The sequence below is a fragment of the Tauraco erythrolophus genome, chromosome 30 (assembly GCF_009769465.1).
Source record: "Tauraco erythrolophus isolate bTauEry1 chromosome 30, bTauEry1.pri, whole genome shotgun sequence".
Lineage (NCBI taxonomy): Eukaryota > Metazoa > Chordata > Aves > Musophagiformes > Musophagidae > Tauraco > Tauraco erythrolophus.
Window position 1 is genome coordinate 252,305 of NC_141494.1, and position 20,907 is coordinate 273,211.

At 54.7% G+C, this 20,907-nt stretch overlaps 1 protein-coding gene across 1 annotated transcript; it reads left to right on the forward strand.

Annotated features, from left to right (window-relative positions):
• The first annotated feature begins 4,293 nt into the window (after positions 1-4,293).
• Positions 4,294-10,176, forward strand: LOC104373058 (methanethiol oxidase-like). The gene is made up of 12 exons (XM_086628253.1): positions 4,294-4,297; positions 4,951-5,007; positions 5,417-5,529; positions 6,636-6,821; positions 7,318-7,438; positions 7,529-7,711; positions 8,006-8,188; positions 8,409-8,483; positions 8,691-8,812; positions 8,905-8,997; positions 9,277-9,395; positions 10,014-10,176. The coding sequence occupies exons 1-12, from the start codon at positions 4,294-4,296 to the stop codon at positions 10,174-10,176; spliced, it is 1,419 nt and encodes a 472-aa protein (XP_086484379.1).
• The last annotated feature ends 10,731 nt before the right edge of the window (positions 10,177-20,907 follow it).

Here is a 20,907-nt window from a genome sequence, read left to right on the forward strand (position 1 = left end):
AGGTCGTGTCCAAGACAAGTAGATGTGTTTATACCAGAGAGTCTGTTTGCAGTATTTTCCACAAGTGCAGGAGGACAGAAGGATGTGTTATATCCCTGTTATTTGCTGGGAAAGTTATAGAATGCAGAATAGTTTCTGCTTCAGTGAAACCAGAGCAATCGTGATGAGAGTTACCAATAAAACCCCTGATTTTTGGTCTGGTACCTGGAGCTCTGTGTCTCTGGTGAAGCCTGACGTCCCGCTTTGGATCTCAGAGTGAAGGGAAGTGCCTTGTTGTGTACAGAGAGGTGGAAACGAGTCCTTGGGGTGGAACCTGAAATGTTTCGGTAAACGGCTCAGCGTACGTGTTCCTGGATTGCATTTCCTTCTCCATCACTGGAGGCAAGTCAACCAGTCTTGATTCCGTTTGTTGTACACGTGGAGTCGGATTTGCAGAGCTGGCAGGGACTTTGGAGGAGAGCTGCTGCTGCCTGTCGCGGGGCAGAGGCACAGCAGAGGAGAAGAAGCAGGTCCTGCTCGTCCGCCCTCCCCAGGTGCGCGGAGCTGCGGCTCCGCGTGCGTCAGACGGAGCGATGGTGCGGCCGCGGGAGGAGTCGGCTGCAGGAGCTGATCCGGCAGAAAACGGCGCTGCCACAGCCGTGACTCACCGTCCATCTCCCTGTGGCTGCGCACGGCAGAGCCCGGCAGCGGCTGCCTGAAGTCACCGCTCGTCACACGGAGTCTGAAATCACAACCTGAGGATGTGGGGTTTGGATGGGTCTGTCCGGTTGTAGCTGTGGGCTGCACTGGGAGGGGTGACCCCACTGCCGTGCCTCTGGCCAGACCTTTCTGCCCCCTCCGCTGTGACGGCTGCTCCGACGGCAAACGGCTCGTCTGGAGGGGAAGGGGCGGCCGACGCGGCGGTGGGAAACGGCAGGAGGTGCCGGAGGGAGAAGAGGCGCCGTTGTGCTCGGGTGCTGTTCCCTCCGGCAAACCCCGCAGCCTGCGCGTGGAAACGCGTTCTGCAGTGACGTGCTGGAGGGCACCGCGTGTAGCCGGTGTGATTCCAGTAGCCCTGTGGTGTTGGGGTTGTCCCTGCTCAGTGGGGTGATGGAGCGATCCGGGGTGGTGGCTGTTGGCTCTGCACAGTCTGCTGCTTTCAGCAGCGTTTGCCTTTTATCGCAAGTGCGGCTCTGCCCTGCCGGCTGTTGGCATTACCACTTGTGCCAAAGCTTCGAGCGCTCTGTCTTTGTACCTGGCGTGCCCTCGGTGCACTCTTCTCCTCTGCTGTCCTGGAGCCATTTGCGTCTGCCACACCGTGAGCCGTGCCACCTGCCGCCGGCTGCGTGCTGCTCTGCCGGGGATCCCCAGCTGGCAGGGAGGGTGTCTGCTGGGACTCTCACCGTCCTTCTCCCTTCCTGCTCTCCGCTCTGCCCTGGCAGGAGCTGAGCTCAGCTGGTTTTGCTTTGTGTTCACCTGCACCTACATCTTCTCTGTGGTCCTTGGTGAAGCAAGGTCTTTGCCCAGCAGTTAGTGTGCCCATCAGCACCAGATCGCATCACCTGGCCTTGCTCATTGTCAAAATTACAGCATGTTCTTCCCTATCAAGGTTGGAAGAGCTGGTCGGGAGCGGGGGAGTCATTGCCACCTCAGTGTGGGCTGTCCAGCAAAGCCCCTGATTGCTTTTCCAGAGGTGGCTTCCCATGGCTGCGTGCCACAGGCGGCTTTTCTTGGGCCGAGAGCAGAGCACGCCGATTGTGCCCTCCGCTAACCATCGCTTGCTTGCTGGTGTTGCTGAGCCTGCTCTTCTCCTTCCTGCTATCAGTTTTAATTAGAAAACTCTACACCCCACAGCTTGGTTTGGTGAGGGATGCCAAGGACGTCACCAAGGGAAGCCAAATAGGGTGACCAGCAAACTTTGTTAATGAGCGGAAGACTCCAGAACTTTTTAATTAGCAGGTGTGCAGGTGCAAGAAGAAGGTGCAGTGAGACATGCACACCGTGACAGCAGCAGCATGCAAAGAGGCATCAGCCGAGCGCTGGAAATTGCCTCTGATGGAGCAGGAGCTTCTTGCGCGTCCTTGGTTGTGTGTCCTACCAGCCAGGCAAGCAAGGACGGCAGCAAGTCGGGTACGATGCCTAAAACTCTCTTTTGTTTTTGACTGGGGGAAGATGGGCAGTTCTGCCCAGCACAGAGCAGGACGGGAGAGCACTGGTGAGCTCTGGGCAGGGCAGCAGAGAAGAGGCAAAGGCCGTTGTGAGTTGCTCGGAGGAGGAGAGCTCGCTCCAGCTAGGGAGCTGCTCCTGGACTGAGGGATTCCTTCTGTTTCGTTAGGGAAATGCCAGCCAGCCCCTTGTTTTCCCCAGATCCCTGCAGATCCGTCAGACCCTTGGCCCCCAGCTCAGCTCACGCTGCTGCGTGCTGAGTTCTGCTCTGCCTTTTGCCCATCTCAGCTGCTGGACCAGCCTGCGGCTGCGTCCTCCCGTCAGGCTTGAGTGTCCTTCAGTGGGCAGCACCCTCCGTCGACATTGCCTGGAGCACGTGTTCGGACCATGAGTCCTGCCAGCCTGGAAACTGAAATTCCGACTCTTTGTGGAAGGATCTGAACGAGCCTGCATGAAAAAGACATTTTTTCCTTTTCTACTCCCTGAAACAAATCATTTGGCAAACGGGGCCCACCTGCTTCTGGGTAGCGCACTAATTATTTGAGAGGTTGCTTAAAGCTGGGCACTGGTGCCAAGTGCCAGGCTGCTCTGGTGTGCGCCTGTCGCATGTGCGAAGTGCTGCTCTGGACGCAGAGAGCCTGTAATTACAGCCCTGGTGCGACTGGCCATCTCCTCTGATAGAGATCTCCCGAGGGCTTCTTTAATGGCACTGTCAGGTGCTCCTGCATTCCTGCGTGGAGCAATTAGCAATCCCATGTAATTTGCCACTGATTGAGGAGTTCCTCCATGAGATATGATACTCATTCACGTTCCGCAATGCTTGGTATTTTCTTTCTGCTTTAATTTGGCAGCCAGGCTCATGGGGATCTCAGGAGGGGACCCTTCTTCCAAAACGCTTCTCTCCAACACCTCAATCCCTTTAACAGAGGTCCCTGCTCTTCCTGTGGGTGTTTTTGATGGTTTAGACCAAATTCACCCACGCTGGTGCCAGGCACTTTGTGTTGTTGGTGCCTGCCATGGGGCCTTGGGTGGGAGCTGTGCAGTGGGTGATGGGCAAGGCGAGAAGATCCCTGGCTGCAGCCCTCAAGCAGACGGGCCATGTCCTGTCCTTCAGAGCTGCAGTTTGTCCAAGCAGGTGGACATGGAGACATCCCTGTCATTGGTTTTCCGTGGCATAGTTCTACATCAGTGAGGGAGAGAGAGTAAGTGACTACTGCTCAGGCAGTAGCTGTGCTGAATTGCCTTGAAGGTTCCTCTCTTCTACAGGTGGGATGACTTTCCCATATGGAGATGCAAACCCGAGAGGCAGCAGGCATGTCTTGGCCGTGTAAGTGCCACATCAACAAGGGCACAGATTGTGTTTCCTCAGGCACCCGTTTCTAGCCTGATGTCTTCTCTAGCTGTTTGGTCTCTCAGGTCTCTTCTGATTTCAGTGCTGTTGGAGCCCCCTCCCTCCTCTGAGCGCTGCATCTCAGTTCACGGGCCTTAAGAGCTCGGGAGGTCTTCCTTCTGGTGAAGGCACCTCTGGCTTTCCGAGTTGATGCCAGGGAGCCCATGAAGTCTTCAGCTCGGCCCTCAGACAGGGACGTGCCTTCTGTCAGGGTCGAGATTTCAGAGGTGCCTTTGGTGGCCTCCGTACGTTCAAACCTTGTGATTTCCAGGAGGCTGCTGGTGGGGCCGATTATCTGGCTGGGCTTCTCATCCCTCGTGTGGAATTTGCAGCCACTGCACATTTGCATGGCAGGAACCTGGGCATGGAGGATGGTTTTAATTAGCTTGTGTCTGGGCTGGGACATGGAGGCCTGCAGAGCCCAAAGAAGCCCATTGGAAATCACCCGAGCCCCAGGATCAGATACGGGAGGTTGTGCTTAAGGAAAAGACCTGCATGGACCAGCAGATTTTCCCTCTAGATTGGTGGTTACGAGGCGGAAACAAGCCGCAGCGCTGGTCTGGCACCTCCCAAACGCTCCGGAGCGATGGCTCCTCCCTTGGCGTCTTGCTTTCTCCCCCACCCCTCTGCCTTGTATATAAGGCCCCCTCGGAGCAGCCTTGGGACAACACAGCCCACTCCAGCGAGGCCAACAGCAAGCTGCACCTCCACTTCCAGCACCTGTGCTCGTGAGGAGAGTGAGCCAGAAGACCTTCAGCATGGGTAAGAGATACTCTGCAGCCTCCCCGCAGCCACAGCAGCTCCGAGCCTTGGAGCCCCGTCCTGGATCGGGCTCCAGCCGCTGCCCGGAGGCTGCAGACATCCCACCTTGAAACCGAGTGCCCCCTGGGCACTGGTAGGATTGTCCCTCTGCTGCGCTGCAGGAAGGAGGGAGGTGGGACTGAAGGTTGGCGATTTGTCCCACTGGTACCAAAGGTTTCTTTTATCTCACTACCCATCTGCTTCCTGGGGCTTCTTTTAGCCTTGAAAAGCTCCTTCCATGTGTCTGTAGCATCTGTGGTGAGGGGATTGTCCCCTTCTGCTGGGGAATCTCCAGGGAGATGAGGAACGAGAGTTGTTTTCCAGGCCAGACCTTCGGTACTGACATGGTTCTCGGTGGAAGCTCTTTCTCCTTCACTGCTGATGGGGAGGGGGTCAGAGGGTGCAGAAGAATTGCGAAGTGGTTTGATCTGTGATATCCTCAGTGGTACTTTAGGGAGGATTCCTGTCCTGGATCTGAGATATTTTAGTGCCACAACGTGTCTCTGCTGACAGCTGGGGTGGGAGAAGGTCCATTGAGTAGGACAGAGTCTTCTGCACAGGCACCTTTGAAGAGTGTGGACGTTTCTCATGTAATTCTTCTCTTCTTCTCAAAGCAGACAGATGCAGAGTTCAGTGCTACGAGTACCCCACCTGCCCGGATGCTGTGAAAGGCAAGTCCTCTTGAATGTTTTGGAATGGGAGGTGTTTGGGAAGGAGCTCAGGTTAGTGGAGACCACCATTAATTAACTGTGCATGTAGAGTCCCTCCCTGACCTCTGGGTCAGTGGTGGAACCAGAGTTCAGTGAGCAAGGAGGAGTGGAATGGAATGGAATGGAATGGAATGGAATGGAATAGAATAGAATAGAATAGAATAGAATAGAATAGAATAGAATAGAACAGAATAGAACAGAACAGTTCCTGCTGGAAGGGATGTACAACCATCATCTTGTTCAACTGCCTGTAGGAAGAGGGCGGCATCCAGAAAAATGAATTCCATCCTATCTGAGAGCCTGTTGAAGCTTTTCTTTCCCTTTCTGGCTGGTTCATGGCACGTTTAACACGAGCTTTCTGTAAACCCAGCTCCTAGAGAGGAGGTTGCCTACGTGGCCTGTACCTACAGGGGAACAGGCATCGACCAACCTGACTTCCTGGCCACCATCGATCTCAACCCCAGATCTCCGTATTACAGCCAGGTACCTGTGTCTCAGCTGGTTTTTACTGGGCTGGTGACTAACTGCTGGCTCTGTGCTCCGTAGTGCCCCCAGATTCAGGATATTTACTCTTTTTTGCTGGGGAAAATCAGGCTCTCTGACATGCAGGCTGTCTGTTTGCATCTTGTGCTTTCTGTCTTTCTGCCTCTTTCTGTCTCATTCTCCCTGGCTTGACTCCTGCCCCTGCCTCTTCATGTCCTGCCAAGATGTGTCTGGGAAACCCCTTGTGAGTTTTGTTGTGGCAGGTCAACTTCTTGCTTCTCCATTGGTGCTGTGCATGAGATAGGGATGTGCCTGCTTGGAATCTCACCTTCCTGCTCTCTTTTCCCTGTATGCTTGGCTCTAGTTGAATCATCTCCATCTCTCTTTCCGGGAACAAGCGTGCTCTGACTCACTTCCCAACTCACTTCCAGAGCATCTCGGTGCTGTTAGTGAGCTTTTGGGCACGTGCTCTGAATCCCCTGTCAGCGGCTGCTCAGCGTGGAGATTGGTCTCTCATGACCCAGGTGGTTGAGGGCATCCAGCCCTTCTGCAGAGTCCAGCCTCTTGCTGTTGTGCTGCACGTTCAGAGACGTCCTGTTGTGCGCTGCACCCACTGTCTGCTGCCGTCCTCGGTGGGAAATGGGCACTGACCTGCTCTGCAGGCTGCAAGGACGGGTTTTCTGCGTCGAGGGTGTGTGTATGACCCAATTAGTCCATTGCTGCAAGAGCTTAGAAGAAGACACACTTTAAAGCCAATATGGGCTTTTGAAAGTTTTAACCACCTTTGAGCTCCAATCTTAAGAGGAGTTTGCAGAGCAATGCACCAGTTTTGTGAGGATGATAGTCATAATTTCTTCATATATATGTGATTTTATTGAATTTTAATGTCAGGGAGTGAGGAATTCTTGAAAGAATCTCCACATTTCTCAGCTGCACATGGTGCGCTAACAAAGAGCAGTGCCAGTGCAAGGAGCAGTGCTCCCCGAGTCTAGAGGCAGTCCCAGCTGCAGGCAAATGGAGGCTGCAGAGACAGAATCCGCCAGCCCGAGGCTCCCCGTTTCTCCCTGCCTCCCCATGTGAACCCTAACTCTACCTTGGCTGCCTAGGTGATCCACCGCCTGCCCGTGCCCAACCTCAAAGATGAGCTGCATTCCTCGGGTTGGAGCGCTGGCAGGACCTGCTTTGACAATGTCACAACGAGAAGGAACAAGCTGATTCTTCCTGGTTTGATTTCTTCCCGCATTTACGTGGTGGATGTGGGTTCACAGTGCCGGGCTCCCAAGCTCTATAAGGTATGCCTGAGGTGATCCAAAGACAAGTTTCTGGGAAGGAGTTGGGAAGTGGTGCGTCTTGAGTAAAACATGGGGAAGAAGGGTTCTCTCTCCATCTGCTCTTCCCCCCTGGTTTTGGAGAGCTGGGTCACACTTCCCTCTCAGCTCTCCCCGTTCTGACCAAGGAAGGCTCCAATCATCGCTGCGTTCCTTTCTGTGTGCCTGTTGCATTCAGGGAGAGTCTAATGCCTGGAGGTGACACAGCACACCACACCTGCCCCCATGCTGATAGTGAGGTGGGCAGACAAGCTGTTAGGAGTTCTCTTTGTAGACGGGAGCGCAGAGGCTTCTGTGCTCCTCTCCAAGAAGGAGCAGGCCCTGGCAAGTGTGTGTTCTTGGAAAGACAGCTCCTGCAGGCGTCAGAGGTTTCCAGAAGTCTCCGATGGCCAAGGGCTCTGCCAGGGAGTGTGGAACGAGCTGAGCAGTAGAGACCTAAACGTGTGTCATCTCTTTCCAGACGATTGAGCCAGTGGATGTCTTCTGGAAGTGCAACAAGGGATACCTCGGTGTGGTTCACAGCCTGCCTAATGGTGACATATTGATTGCCAACATGGGAGATGCAGCTGGCAATGGAAAAGGTACTTTGCACCGTAATAACTCCAGGAACAAACTCACTGGTTTGGAAGAGGAGTGTGTGATTTCTCGTGCATCCCCTTTTTGTATCACAGGTGGATTTGTTGTGCTGGATGGAGAGACCTTTGAGCTGAAGGGGAACTGGGAAAACGAGTGTGAGGTCCCCCCCACCGGATATGACTTCTGGTACCACCCACGCCAGAACGTGCTGATCAGCTCTGCCGGAGTAGTCCCAAAACGGGCAGGATACGGATTTAATCCCGACGACCTGAAGAAAGGTGAGGCAGCACGAACGCGAGTGCTGAGCCAGAACTCACCCAGGTGACGGGACGGTGTGGATGTGCTCGGAGAGAGGGACAGGCAGGTCCCTCTCCGACAGCCCCGGCACTGCTGCAGGACGTGCCGCCGCTGTCCTGGAGACCGGCTGGTCCCGTCTTCTCCTGCTGCTCCCTAAGTCACTGCAGGTTCCCGCTGCTTCCGGCTCGTGGCTGTCCCCGTCTGGGGGGCGTGTGGGAGGGCTTAGTCTGCGTGGGCAGCCCCCTCTCTTCTGACTCGGTTTTGCTTTTGCTCAGGGGTCTTCGGGCGCCGCCTGAACGTGTGGAACTTGTCCTGCCGCACCCTCACCCAGTGCTTTGACCTGGGGGAGGACTCTCTGCCCTTGAGCGTTAAATTCCTGCACAACCCCGACGCTGCCGAGGGATACGTCAGCTGTGCCCTGAGTGGCATCATCTACCGCTTCTACAAGCGCGAGGCAAGTGTTGTGCCAGCAGCCAGGGCAGCCCGGCCGTGAACACCTGGGGATGAATTTGAGCCCAGCTTCAGTTGGTGTCGGGGTGCTGTGCTAACTGTGTCTGCTGGGAGCAGCTGGGCGCCGCGGCAGCCTTGCTCCGGCAGCTGTGCCGGGCTGCCCAAGGGTGAGTGCCGAGGAGCAGCCGGGAGCTCACGGTGCGGTGCGGGTGTTTCTTGTGCAGGGAGACAACTGGGCAGTAGAAGAGGTGATTCGGATCCCGGCCAAGGAAGTGACGGGATGGATTCTGCCCAAGATGCCAGGTTGGTGTGCCCCGAGGTGGTGGTTCCTTTTTCCTCCCGGGGCATTGTGCTGTGCAGCCTGGCAGCCCCAGCTGGTGCCTGCGCACTCGGGCAAGTCTCCTGTGCTGGGGGCACGACAGTCAAGGGGAGGTGCGGGCTGGGGCTCGAGGCAAGGCACGCTTTCTGTTGCTGCTGCCTCCTCTGGAGCTCTGTGTTTCTGTGCCGTAGCCTTCACCGTTGAAATCGTCATCTCAAAGGATGACAAGTACCTGTATCTGAGCAACTGGCTGCACGGAGACATCCGCCAGTATGAGCTCTCCAAAACCTGCAAGCCCAGGCTGGTGGGACAGGTGAGGCAGGCGCAGAAGGGCTTGTGCTCACGGGCTCCTTAGCAGGATCTGGTGGTGGGTGGAGGCCAAGACAAGGTGTCTCTCGCTTGCAGGTGTTTGTGGGAGGCAGCATCCTCAGAGGTGGGCCCGTGGCCGTGTGTAGAGACGAAGAGCTGAAGTGCCAGCCGGAGCCCTTGGTGGTCAAGGTGAGTCCTGTGTCCCCTTTGCCCTCTGGTGTCCTTTGGCCTTTGGCTCTGCTCTGCTAATTCTCTGCCCGGGGTTTCTGGGGTGGGTCTCCACTGCGGTGCCCGTGGGTCTGCAGCACCTGGGGTCCTGCCTGCCTTGGGAGGGGAGGCAGCTGCTCTGCTCCGCTCCTCTGCTCTGCCCTGCTCTGCTCTGCTCCCCTGCCCTGCTCCCCGGCTCTGCTCGTGCTTGGCTGCCGCAGGACAGACGCCAGTACATCAGTCTGTCTGTTGTGCCTTCAGTGCAAGCGAGTGTACGGCGGCCCGAGTAAACTGCAGCTCAGCGTGGATGGCAAGAGGCTGTACGTCACCAACTCCTTCTACAGCGCCTGGGACAGGCAGTTCTACCCAGACTTGGTCAGGTAAGAAACATCTGGAAGAAAGAGGCCTCTTTGGTCTGCTAGAAATGAGCAAGGCATCTCATGTGGGGGCACGTTTGTGGTTGCAGGGGACAGATGTTCCTCACATCATCCCCGCAGATTCCTCATGCTGCATTTCACGTGCAGTTGTGTCACGACCATCTCTGGCTGGGCAAGGGGCAGCTGCTGCCTGTGTGGAGCTGCAGTGCCAGGGTTTTGCCTGGAGAGGACGAGTGTTTCAGTCTGGAAGGTGGAATGGATCCACTTGTGGATCTCTGAGAGCCAGGCCACGTCTCTGCCACAGCATCTCCCAGTGTATCCACCAGAGACGTTTTGATTTAGCAAAGCAGACGATGACCTCCAGCACAAAGGCAAGCTCCAGCCTGCCTGTCACATCCTGCCCGGCCGTTTACTCATGTCCACTGAGAATTCAGGAAAAAGGTGGGAGCAGTGGTGTGTGCCACGACTGAAACTTGGCCTCTGCTCCCTTCTGCCTGTAGCAGACAAGATGTTAAGGAGAAAGCCTCTTCCTCGGTATGGAACAGGGGATGAAGGGCAGGATCTCCTGAAGGGGACCGGGGTTTGCTTGTCTGTGACATCTGCACTCTTGTTCCCCGGCAGGGAAGGCTCTGTCCTGCTGCAGATTGATGTGGACACTGAGCAAGGAGGCCTGACCGTGAACAAGAACTTCCTGGTGGATTTTGGAAAGGAACCCAATGGGCCTTCCCTGGCCCGTGACATCCGCTTCGATTCTGGGGATTCCACCTCCGAGATCCTGCCCTAGGCGCCCGGCGGAAGACTCCCTCCTTCTCTCTCTCCTGTAGTGCAGCCATCAAAAAGAGCGTAGGGTAACTGGGTCTGGGGTCCCCGTCCATTGCTGGCGTCTGGATTTCTGCTAACGTGAGCTACGGAAGCTCTGCCTTGTTGCGAGGGTTTGGTCGGGGCAGACCAGTGGGCATGGACACACGGCACCTTTTCAGCGGTGTTTTCAGCGCACGGCAATCCCTGGGCACGACTCACGGAGCAGAGCCCAGGATTGCTCAGGCAGGGAGATGTGCAGGACGCAACGGTGCCTTTGGCAGAGGGTGAAGTGCCCAGTTCGTCTGAGTCACTGTTCTCCACCTGGGTCGTTCCTGGATTGTCTTCTGCTGGCACAAGAGCCCTCGTGGCTGCGCCGTCCCGTGCTGGGGTCGGTATGTGCCGCAGCTGAAGGAGCATGAAATGCTTCATTTTGAAAAGTGGTGCCTGTTTCCTGACACTGGTTTGCTCTTGTTTTCTGCTTTAAACACAAATAAAGTTGTTCATCGCATCAGCTGGATCTGCACGTGTCTCATTTTGCTGAAACCTTCTAGGTTTATTTCAGGTGAAACCAAATGCCAGATGTGGTTAGTGATAAGATAAGGGGTTTGAAAATCCCTGAGACAAGACACTGATTGTGCAAGAGTGCTTGTTGGTCTTCCTGGAATTTCTGGTTGAAATTGTCTTTGCTTGTTCTTTTTTTTTGTGCATTCTTGCAGGCACGTGTTTTTTAGGGAAACTAGGCAACCTGCTGTTCTTTTTCTGCCCCAAACAAACACACCTTGTCAGAGTAGTGCAGTGTTGTCATCACCCAGCCCAACGTTTGGGTCTAGTTTGACTTTAGGATACGTGGGTGGTTGAAGGAACGCATTTCGTAGACACTCCAGTGCAATCCCTGGTGTTTGTTGAGTGCCTGGCTGGCTACTGGGGAGAATGTTGGTTTCAGCTTGATCAGTTCACATGGACAGCGTGGTCTTAACGCAGTTGAGGCAGAGTCAAGTCAGGGGTTTCACCCGGAGTGCTCTGCATCCACTTGATGTGATGTTGGCCAAATTGTCAAAAAAGTCCCTGAGAAATTCTTGATAGACTGTCCTCTTTCTCTCGAAGTTTTCCACAAAAGCAGGATGTAGCTGTTGGAGTTGTTGGTCGTTCTGCTGCTTGTCGTGTGCTGTGTAGGATGGCAAATCCCACTCCCACAGTGTAAAACCCCGTTTGCTACGCAGAACAGCACCCACTGGCCTCCAGAACCCTGCTGCACACCCACGCGTCTTCCCATTAATCCCATTAGCCTGGAGCATCTTCACAAGGGTGTGTACAATTTGCAGCCAAAGCCATAATTAGTTTGGAGGTTGCAAAAATGAGGATATAAAGAGGATCCTTCTAAGTTTTTGCCTTTTATGTATTTACCTTGGAAGAACACACCTTCATTTGTGGCCTTCGCACTTCTCATGGGCAAACGATGGCGACGGCTCTTGTGCACCCTGGGGTGCTGCCGTTCAGCGTCGCGATGGCTTGGGTGTGACACCCTGTGCTGATCCCCCAGAGCTGCCTTGTTTGAGGGTCTTCCAAGGGGACGTCCCTGCTGTTGCGGTGGCTTTGGAACGAGCCTTACGGCATCTCCCTTCGGACCCTGCGAAGCGCGTGTCTCGCTGGAGGTGCTGGAGGGAGAGCCTGGCCGGCCGGCATCCCCGTGCCAGCGCCCGCTCCAGGCGGCTGCAGGCAGCTGAGCTGAGCTGGAACCCCTCCTCGTGATGGGGCCGGGCACCATCCGCGTCAACGCGGGGAAGAAATCCCTCAGCTGAGGGCCGTGTTTATGGGTTGATCAGAGTCTGCTGTCCCTCACGCCGCCGACTGACCACCCTCTCTGATGGCAGGTGGCCGCACAGCAAGGCGAGGACTCGGCCCGCGCGTGGAGCTGCATCTGGGCCGTGAAGATCAACAGGCAACGCAGCAGAGTTGACCCAGCTCCTCTTCCCACTGTCAGGCCGCACTCTGCCCGAGCCGGATGGATGTGGACGTATTTCTGCTGGTACGAGCCAACTCTTTCACCCCCTCCAAGGCCTGTTCCCGGGTCTCTGGGTCCTGATTTCCGTGTTTCGGGGGCGTGGGCCTTTCCTCACCCTCGTGCATGAGTTACCCTGAGGAACGTGGTGCATCTGTGGTGGCTGATGTGCCTTACCTGGGGAGATGGTGAATCGGGGTGGCTCAAGTTGGATGCTGCTTCTGTTCCTTCTAGTGGTTATTTGGAAGATGTGCTTCTCCCTGAGGCCAGCACCCATCAAGTCCTTCACAGCTTCCAATAGCTCCTTTTTTTCTGGGCACAAGCTCGGAGGGAGGATGGTGTTTCATGAGTAGCAGAGGGCATCTTTAGGCTGCAGTACTCATCGATGCATCAAGGTAAAATGAGGCTGTAGATACGGGATGAGAAACTGATGTCCTGAAAAATCCTGTTGATGGTGCAGCCGTTGTGAGTGGTCCATTCTGCCCTGGGTCTGCTTTTCAGATGAACTTTCAATTTTCCCTCCCCTCCAAGAAATAATTCCAGTCTGTGTTCACCTCCTAGCAGCAGAAGACCCACACTTTGTTCTCCTCCCCTCTCGTCTGCAGGCTGCAGCAGGTTGATACTGACATCTCCCAACGCTCCTGAGTGCTTTTCACTGTGTTTTTTTCTAACATTTGCTCATTTCAGCGTTAGGAAGTTGGGCTGAGTATGGGGGACTTGCACTGAGGGTGGATGTCACCTTTTTTTTTTTCTTTAAGTGATGTCACCGGGGAGATGAGGATGCAAATGGAACTTTCTGGCTTTTTCTCGAAGTATTTTGCAGAGGAATCATCGATATTGCAGAGGGCGGAAAAGGGGACTGATTAGGATATTTTACCATAGATAAAAATAGTGTCTTCTGTAACTGGTGAACAAACCAGTGATACATATTCTGCCTTCCCATTCACAGTGGGATGAATAGAGACTGACGAGAAACTCACAGAGAGGTGGAAACGAGTCCTTGGGGTGGAACCTCAAATGTTTCGGTAAACGGCTCAGCGTACGTGTTCCTGGATTGCATTTCCTTCTCCATCAGTGGAGGCAAGTCAACCAGTCTTGATTCCGTTTGTTGTACACGTGGAGTCGGACTTGCAGAGCTGGCAGGGACTTTGGAGGAGAGCTGCTGCTGCCTGTCGCGGGGCAGAGGCACAGCAGAGGAGAAGAAGCAGGTCCTGCTCGTCCGCCCTCCCCAGCTGCGCGGAGCTGCGGCTCCGCGTGCGTCAGACGGAGCGATGGTGCGGCCGCGGGAGGAGTCGGCTGCAGGAGCTGATCCGGCAGAAAACGGCGCTGCCACAGCCGTGACTCACCGTCCATCTCCCTGTGGCTGCGCACGGCAGAGCCCGGCAGCGGCCGCCTGAAGTCACCGCTCGTCACACGGAGTCTGAAATCACAACCTGAGGATGTGGGGTTTGGATGGGTCTGTCCGGTTGTAGCTGTGGGCTGCACTGGGAGGGGTGACCCCACTGCCGTGCCTCTGGCCAGACCTTTCTGCCCCCTCCGCTGTGACGGCTGCTCCGACGGCAAACGGCTCGTCTGGAGGGGAAGGGGCGGCCGACGCGGCGGTGGGAAACGGCAGGAGGTGCCGGAGGGAGAAGAGGCGCCGTTGTGCTCGGGTGCTGTTCCCTCCGGCAAACCCCGCAGCCTGCGCGTGGAAACGCGTTCTGCAGTGACATGCTGGAGGGCACCGCGTGTAGCCGGTGTGATTCCAGTAGCCCTGTGGTGTTTGGGTTGTCCCTGCTCAGTGGGGTGATGGAGTGATCTGGGGTGGTGGCTGTCGTGTTCCCAGTGCCTGGCTCCTGAAGCCTGATGGCTCAGCCATGCAGGGTGTCCAGGAGCTTTGGGAGTGCAGTGCCCTGTAGCACCTGAGCTGTTGTGTTGTGCCCTCTGCCAACCACCCCTTCTCATCATATATGGGAAAACAGATTTGGTCTCCTTCTTTAGGCTGCAAATCCCGTTTATCTTCTCAAACCATGTCTCTTTGAACGGATTAGTCTCCTCTTACAAAGAGTATTCTACAAGCCAGTGTGTCTGTGGCAGGAGCTGTCTCGCCCACCCTTAGGCCAGGAGACTCTGGAGGTGCACACGTGTGTAGTTGCCTGCACTGCCTTTATGCCTGTGGAGAGGAATGTTCGGAGTCCTTCAAGTTGGCCGTTTCAAATAGGTGGGATAGGTGACACCCAGAATAATTATCTTCTGATTTATTCTCTCCTGAGGGCTGTTCGCTGAAAATGCTTCAAAGCATTGTGAACTTTGGAATCCAGTGTTGAGGGCGCTGGAAGAGTCCTGTCTCTGGTTTCAGAAGGAACGTTAACAGCTCTCTTATTTGTTCAGATAGTCGTTGTTCAGGTGTTCATTGGCATCAGGTGGATAATCCCATTCCTGAAAGAATGTTGGACTTCAGCTTTGAGCTCTCCACGTGCCTCAGTCAGACACGTGCTACCAAAGCGAAGCAGCGAGCGCAGTGTCATCCTCACTCAATCCCTGGAGACAGTCCCGGTGCAGCACGGCTTAACTGGCTGTTTGCATTTAGGTCCCCTCTTCTCTCTGCCTCTTGGAGTGAAATAATCCTGCCTTTGACTGGCTGTGTGATCCACTGCCTGTCCACGTCCAACCTGAAAGATCAGCGTCACCTCTTTAGGGTGGAACGGAGGCATCGCATGTTTTGTAGATGTGTCATCGAGGAAAAGGAACAAGCTGATTCTTCTGAGTTTGTTTTTTTTCTGATTTTGTGTGGTGGCAAGGAGAACAAACTTCTGAGCTCTCAAGCTGTGTACACTGGGCCTGAGGTCATGTGCCTCTGGGAAGGAGATGGGATCTGGAGCTTTTGGAACAAGGTACAAGGAAGAGGAGTTTTGGATTCCCCCTCAATACTTGTGTAGGCAAATACAGAACTGGCACTCATCAGTAGTCACTTAAAATGCAAGTCATTAAAAAGGAGATCTTAGATACAGAAAGAATAGGAAAATGTGGGAGACACTTCTATTAGGATACAGCTCCTTTGTCCATAATACCAGCTTGGTTTTTTTCAGAGGAGTTTGGTGGATTTTTGGGAGGAACTCAACTGGCTTTGCGTGCTCATGATAGCGGTTTCTCTCCCGGAGACTGCACATCTGACGTCAAGGTGTAGAAATGGAAGGCAGAGCCCAGATCCCTTTCTCTGTTCTCAAATGTATTTGTTAGAGAAGGACATAAAGTGACTTTTTTCAGCAGAAACTTTGTCCACAAGTTGAATCAACACGGTTTAGCTTCTGCTGTGGAAGCCGTGTCTTACTCCAGTGATCAGACTGAGAAAGAAGGGTTCCTCCGTTGGTCTGTATCGGCACCGAACACAGAAGTGCCGGCGAGGTGACCTCCCACCATCACCTCCCTTTCTTACAGCCATGCAATTTCACATTTTTCAGTTGTCTTCTTTTTCCTCACCCCCCAGAAGGTTTCTGGTGAGCGCATGTGTCAGTCTGCCAGCTTCAAAAAATCATCCCCTTTTTCCTCTGTTCCATGTCCACTGCTGCTGGGATAGTTGGGATCCCGTCATCCACCCGCTGGCAGTGATCCCTTGGTGCCAGCCCCCGCAGCACTTCAGGTGGGGCCGACAAATCGGAATCGGGGCTGACTCCGTGAGTGTAGATCTGCCAGCAGAGCTCTGCTTCAGAACGTCTTCCAAACCAAATGGCAGCTGCTCCTAATGGACTCCCCGAAGGTCGGGATCATCAGGCAGTGAACACGGATGTGCAGAGCTGTGGGGGCTCCAATCCAGCACTCCAGCCACATCCTGAAGAAGCAAACAGCGAGCTTGGTTAATCTTCCCCTACCGTATGGGCAGCTTGTAAATTGACCTCCAAACCTTGTCCCTCCTGTTTGAGGTGATAAACTGTGCCGGTTTTGACACAAGGGTTGGATGGTGTGGTTTTCCTGCTGCTCCTGAAGAGGGGAATGGACTGGAACAGAGGGAAACCCCTGGGAGATGTGGAGCCTGGGAAGGTCTAGGACAACATACCTCTGCTGGCATTTTTTGCTGGGACACTGGCGCTGACTACCGTCTTTCCAAACTCTCCTGGTGGTTAGTGCCTGGCTGACCTGTTAGAATGGGGCAGAAGGCTGCGGAGAGCGTGGAGGCCAGGACAAAAGTATAGGAAAGGGGGATTTCAGAATGCAAGACAATGAGCAAGGCTTCGAGACCCTGGGGCATCTCCAGGGTTTTATGGTAGAGTGAGGTGGGAAGTGAGAGAATGTCCCCCTGGAGAACTGGGGGAAGGTTGGAGATGGCTCCCGTAGTCGGGGGAGTTCTTGCATGGGTGTTTGCAGCAGACTTGGCGTCCTTGGTGAAGCAAGGTCTTTGCCCAGCAGTTAGTGTGCCCATTGGCACCAGATCACATCACCTGGCCTTGCCCATTGTCAAAATTACAGCATGTTCTTCCCTATCAAGGTTGGAAGAGGTGGTCGGGAGCGGGGGAGTCGTTGCCACCTCAGTGTGGGCTGTCCAGCAAAGCCCCTGATTGCTTTTCCAGAGGTGGCTTCCCATGGCTGCGTGCCACAGGCAGCTTTTCTTGGGCCGAGAGCAGAGCACGCCGATTGTGCCCTCCGCTAACCGTCGCTTGCTTGCTGGTGTTGCTGAGCCTGCTCTTCTCCTTCCTGCTATCAGTTTTAATTAGAAAACTCTACACCCCACAGCTTGGTTTGGTGAGGGATGCCAAGGACGTCACCAAGGGAAGCCAAATAGGGTGACCAGCAAACTTTGTTAATGAGCGGAAGACTCCAGAACTTTTTAATTAGCAGGTGTGCAGGTGCAAGAAGAAGGTGCAGTGAGACATGCACACCGTGACAGCAGCAGCATGCAAAGAGGCATCAGCCGAGCGCTGGAAATTGCCTCTGATGGAGCAGGAGCTTCTTGCACGTCCTTGGTTGTGTGTCCTACCAGCCAGGCAAGCAAGGATGGCAGCAAGTCGGGTACGATGCCTAAAACTCTCTTTTGTTTTTGACTGGGGGAAGATGGGCAGTTCTGCCCAGTGCAGAGCAGGACGGGAGAGCACTGGTGAGCTCTGGGCAGGGCAGCAGAGAAGAGGCAAAGGCCGTTGTGAGTTGCTCGGAGGAGGAGAGCTCGCTCCAGCTAGGGAGCTGCTCCTGGCCTGAGGGATTCCTTCTGTTTCTTGAGATGTGAGCTCTTGAAATCTGCCTGGCGATGACTGGATGCCAGGTTGGTTCCCAACCCCAGCACCAATTTGTGCCCCAAGACAAACTTGCTGCCCTTAGGAGACATGAAAGGGCTTTGCCTCTGTGGATTGGAGACAGGGATAGATTCTTTGCTTCCACTTGTGGAAGTGTGGCCCCAAACTCATGGAACGTGTGAACACGTGTGGGTCACAGTGTGATGGACCAGAGCGTTGATAAGCTACAGACACTACAAGAGGCAGACCCAGCTGGAAGCTGTCCCGGGCGAGCAGTGCTGGAAGTCCCTGTGCTGCATTTACAGAAGACTTTGCACAAGCTGCTTCCACTTCTCTCTGCAGTCGGAGCTCGCCGTTGATGTGCGAGCTCCTGCCAAAGCAGTGCCACAAGTCCTGCCCAGGGGTGCATGTCCGTGACACGAGAATCGCTGCAAAAGGGCTGTGACTGTTCTTAATCCACAAGGAGAAACCCAGCGACGTCTCGCTAGGCTGAGGAAGCCGCGCGCAGCCCTCGGAGGCGTCGCGGTGTCCTTCGCCTTTGGAGTGCTGCTGGTTTCTCACGGCTGAAGTGGAAGTGTTTGACGTTCACGCAGCCAGGAGCAGGGAAAGAGCCAACGTTCGGCGCTCCGGGTCTCGTGGCATCGGCCCGTCAGTCTGTGTTTTGCCCAGTGGGGATTTGCAGTGGTCTTTCACTGAGTCTCCTTACCTTTGGAGATGGTGACATCCTGTACACGTCAAACCTGGTGTTACCCTCACCCCTGCAGCCCAGTGTGCAGCCCAGTGCCTTAATCCAGTTTGGCTCGATGCAGCTGAAACACCTTGTGTGCAGCGTAGCTCTTTGGTGCCTCTTTCTTCTACATCCTTTGCGCCCTTTCCTCCTTATGTTTATGAGTTTTTCTGACATCTAGGGAAGGTTCCTCTGTTGGGATCTTCCAGGTCCTAGGTGGGTGCCATGCTCAGTTAAACAGGCTGCTCTAATCCTGTGGAAGAGCCATCCAGCAGTGCCTCCATCACATGTCTGATTTGATATGAGGATAGAATTTCTTTCCAGGTGGTTGCTCTTGCCCAGGATCTCAACTTCTTTCATAGTCAGTAACAGAAGGTCTTGAGCCATCTCTTTGCACCCTTTCTTCTTTCATCTGCCATATTGTTTTAACACCTTCTCCTTGCCTTACAGAGAACCGTGATGTACCTGGACGCGCCCTGTAAATAACCGTACACCGAGTGGTGGCATGGAAGTGTCCGGTGTGGTGAGTAATCCCTCTCCTGACTGCCTTTGCCCCTTGCACTGAAACTGCCACGATGGATTTCTTCTAAAGAAATGACGAGTTCTGCCGGTGGGAGCAGTTGGATGCTCGTTGCTGACAGAAAAGGCCAAGTCCCGTGTCCGCCTGTCGCATGGTTCAAGTGCTGTTCCTGAAGCCATCTAATTACAGGCCCACGAGATGGGCAAAATTGTCCTCTCCTCTGATAGAGATCTCCCGAGGGCTTCTTTAATGGCGCTGTCAGATGTTCCTGCATTCCTGCGTGGAGCAATTAGCAATCCCATGTAATTTGCCCACTAATGGAGGAGTTCTTCCGCAAGATATGATACTCATTCACGTTCCACTGTGCTTGGTGGTTTCTTCCTGCCTTAGTTTGGCAGCCGGTGGCAGCCAGGCTCATGGTGACCTCGGGAAGGGACCCTTCTTCCAAAACGCTGCTCTCCAAGACCACAATCCCCTTAACAGAGGTCTCTGCTGTTCCTGTGGGTGTTTTGTAGCACTTTTGTCCAGTTGGCGTGTAATTCACTGACAGTGGTGCCAGGCACTTGTGGAGTTGGTGCCTGCCGTGGGGCCTTGGGTGTTCCTTGACCAGACTGGTGGGGAGAGTAAGGAGCTACTGCGCAGACACAGTTTCACTGGGCTGGATTGCCCTGAATCCTAAAGGTTCCTCTCTTCTACAGGTGGGATGGCTTTCCCATATGGAGATGCAAACCCGAGAGGCAGCAGGCATGTCTTGGCCGTGTAAGTGCCACATCAACAAGGGCACAGATTGTGTTTCCTCAGGCACACATTTCTAGCCTAATGTCTTCTCTAGCTGTTTGGTCTCTCAGGTCTCTTCTGATTTCAGTGCTGTTGGAGCCCCCTCCCTCCTCTGAGCGCTGCATCTCAGTTCACGGGCCTTAAGAGCTCGGGAGGTCTTCCTTCTGGTGAAGGCACCTCTGGCTTTCCGAGTTGATGCCAGGGAGCCCATGAAGTCTTCAGCTCGGCCCTCAGACAGGGACGTGCCTTCTGTCAGGGTCGAGATTTCAGAGGTGCCTTTGGTGGCCTCCGTACGTTCAAACCTTGTGATTTCCAGGAGGCTGCTGGTGGGGCCGATTATCTGGCTGGGCTTCTCATCCCTCGTGTGGAATTTGCAGCCACTGCACGTTTGCATGGCAGGAACCTGGGCATGGAGGATGGTTTTAATTAGCTTGTGTCTGGGCTGGGACATGGAGGCCTGCAGAGCCCAAAGAAGCCCATTGGAAATCACCCGAGCCCCAGGATCAGATACGGGAGGTTGTGCTTAAGGAAAAGACCTGCATGGACCAGCAGATTTTCCCTCTAGATTGGTGGTTACGAGGCGGAAACAAGCCGCAGCGCTGGTCTGGCACCTCCCAAACGCTCCGGAGCGATGGCTCCTCCCTTGGCGTCTTGCTTTCTCCCCCACCCCTCTGCCTTGTATATAAGGCCCCCTCGGAGCAGCCTTGGGACAACACAGCCCACTCCAGCGAGGCCGACAGCGAGCTGCACCTCCACTTCCAGCACCTGTGCTCGTGAGGAGAGTGAGCCAGAAGACCTTCAGCATGGGTAAGAGATACTCTGCAGCCTCCCCGCAGCCACAGCAGCTCCGAGCCTTGGAGCCCCGTCCTGGATCGGGCTCCAGCCACTGCCCGGAGGCTGCAGACATCCCACCTTGAAACCGAGTGCCCCCTGGGCACTGGTAGGATTGTCCCTCTGCTGCGCTGCAGGAAGGAGGGAGGTAGGACTGAAGGTTGGCGATTTGTCCCACTGGTACCAAAGGTTTCTTTTATCTCGCTACCCATCTGCTTCCTGGGGCTTCTTTTAGCCTTGAAAAGCTCCTTCCATCGGTGGATGAAGGAGATTGTCCCCTTCTGCTGGGGAATCTCCAGGGAGACGAGAAACGAGAGTTGTTTTCCAGGCCAGACCTTCAGTACTGACATGGTTCTTGGTGGAAGCTCTTTCTCCTTCAGTGCTGATGGGGAGGGGGTCAGAGGGTGCAGAAGGGAACAGGGGACATTTGAAGGCCATGGATGTTCCTCGTGTAAATCTTCTCTTCTTCTCAAAGCAGACAGATGGAGATTTCAGTGCTACGAGTACCCCACCTGCCCGGATGCTGTGAAAGGCAAGTCCTCTTGAATGTTTTGGAGTGGGAGGTGTTTGGGAAGGAGCTCAGGTTAGTGGAGACCACCATTAATTAACTGTGCAGGCAGAGTCCCTTCCACCGAGGGGAGACAGCTGTAACTACATGG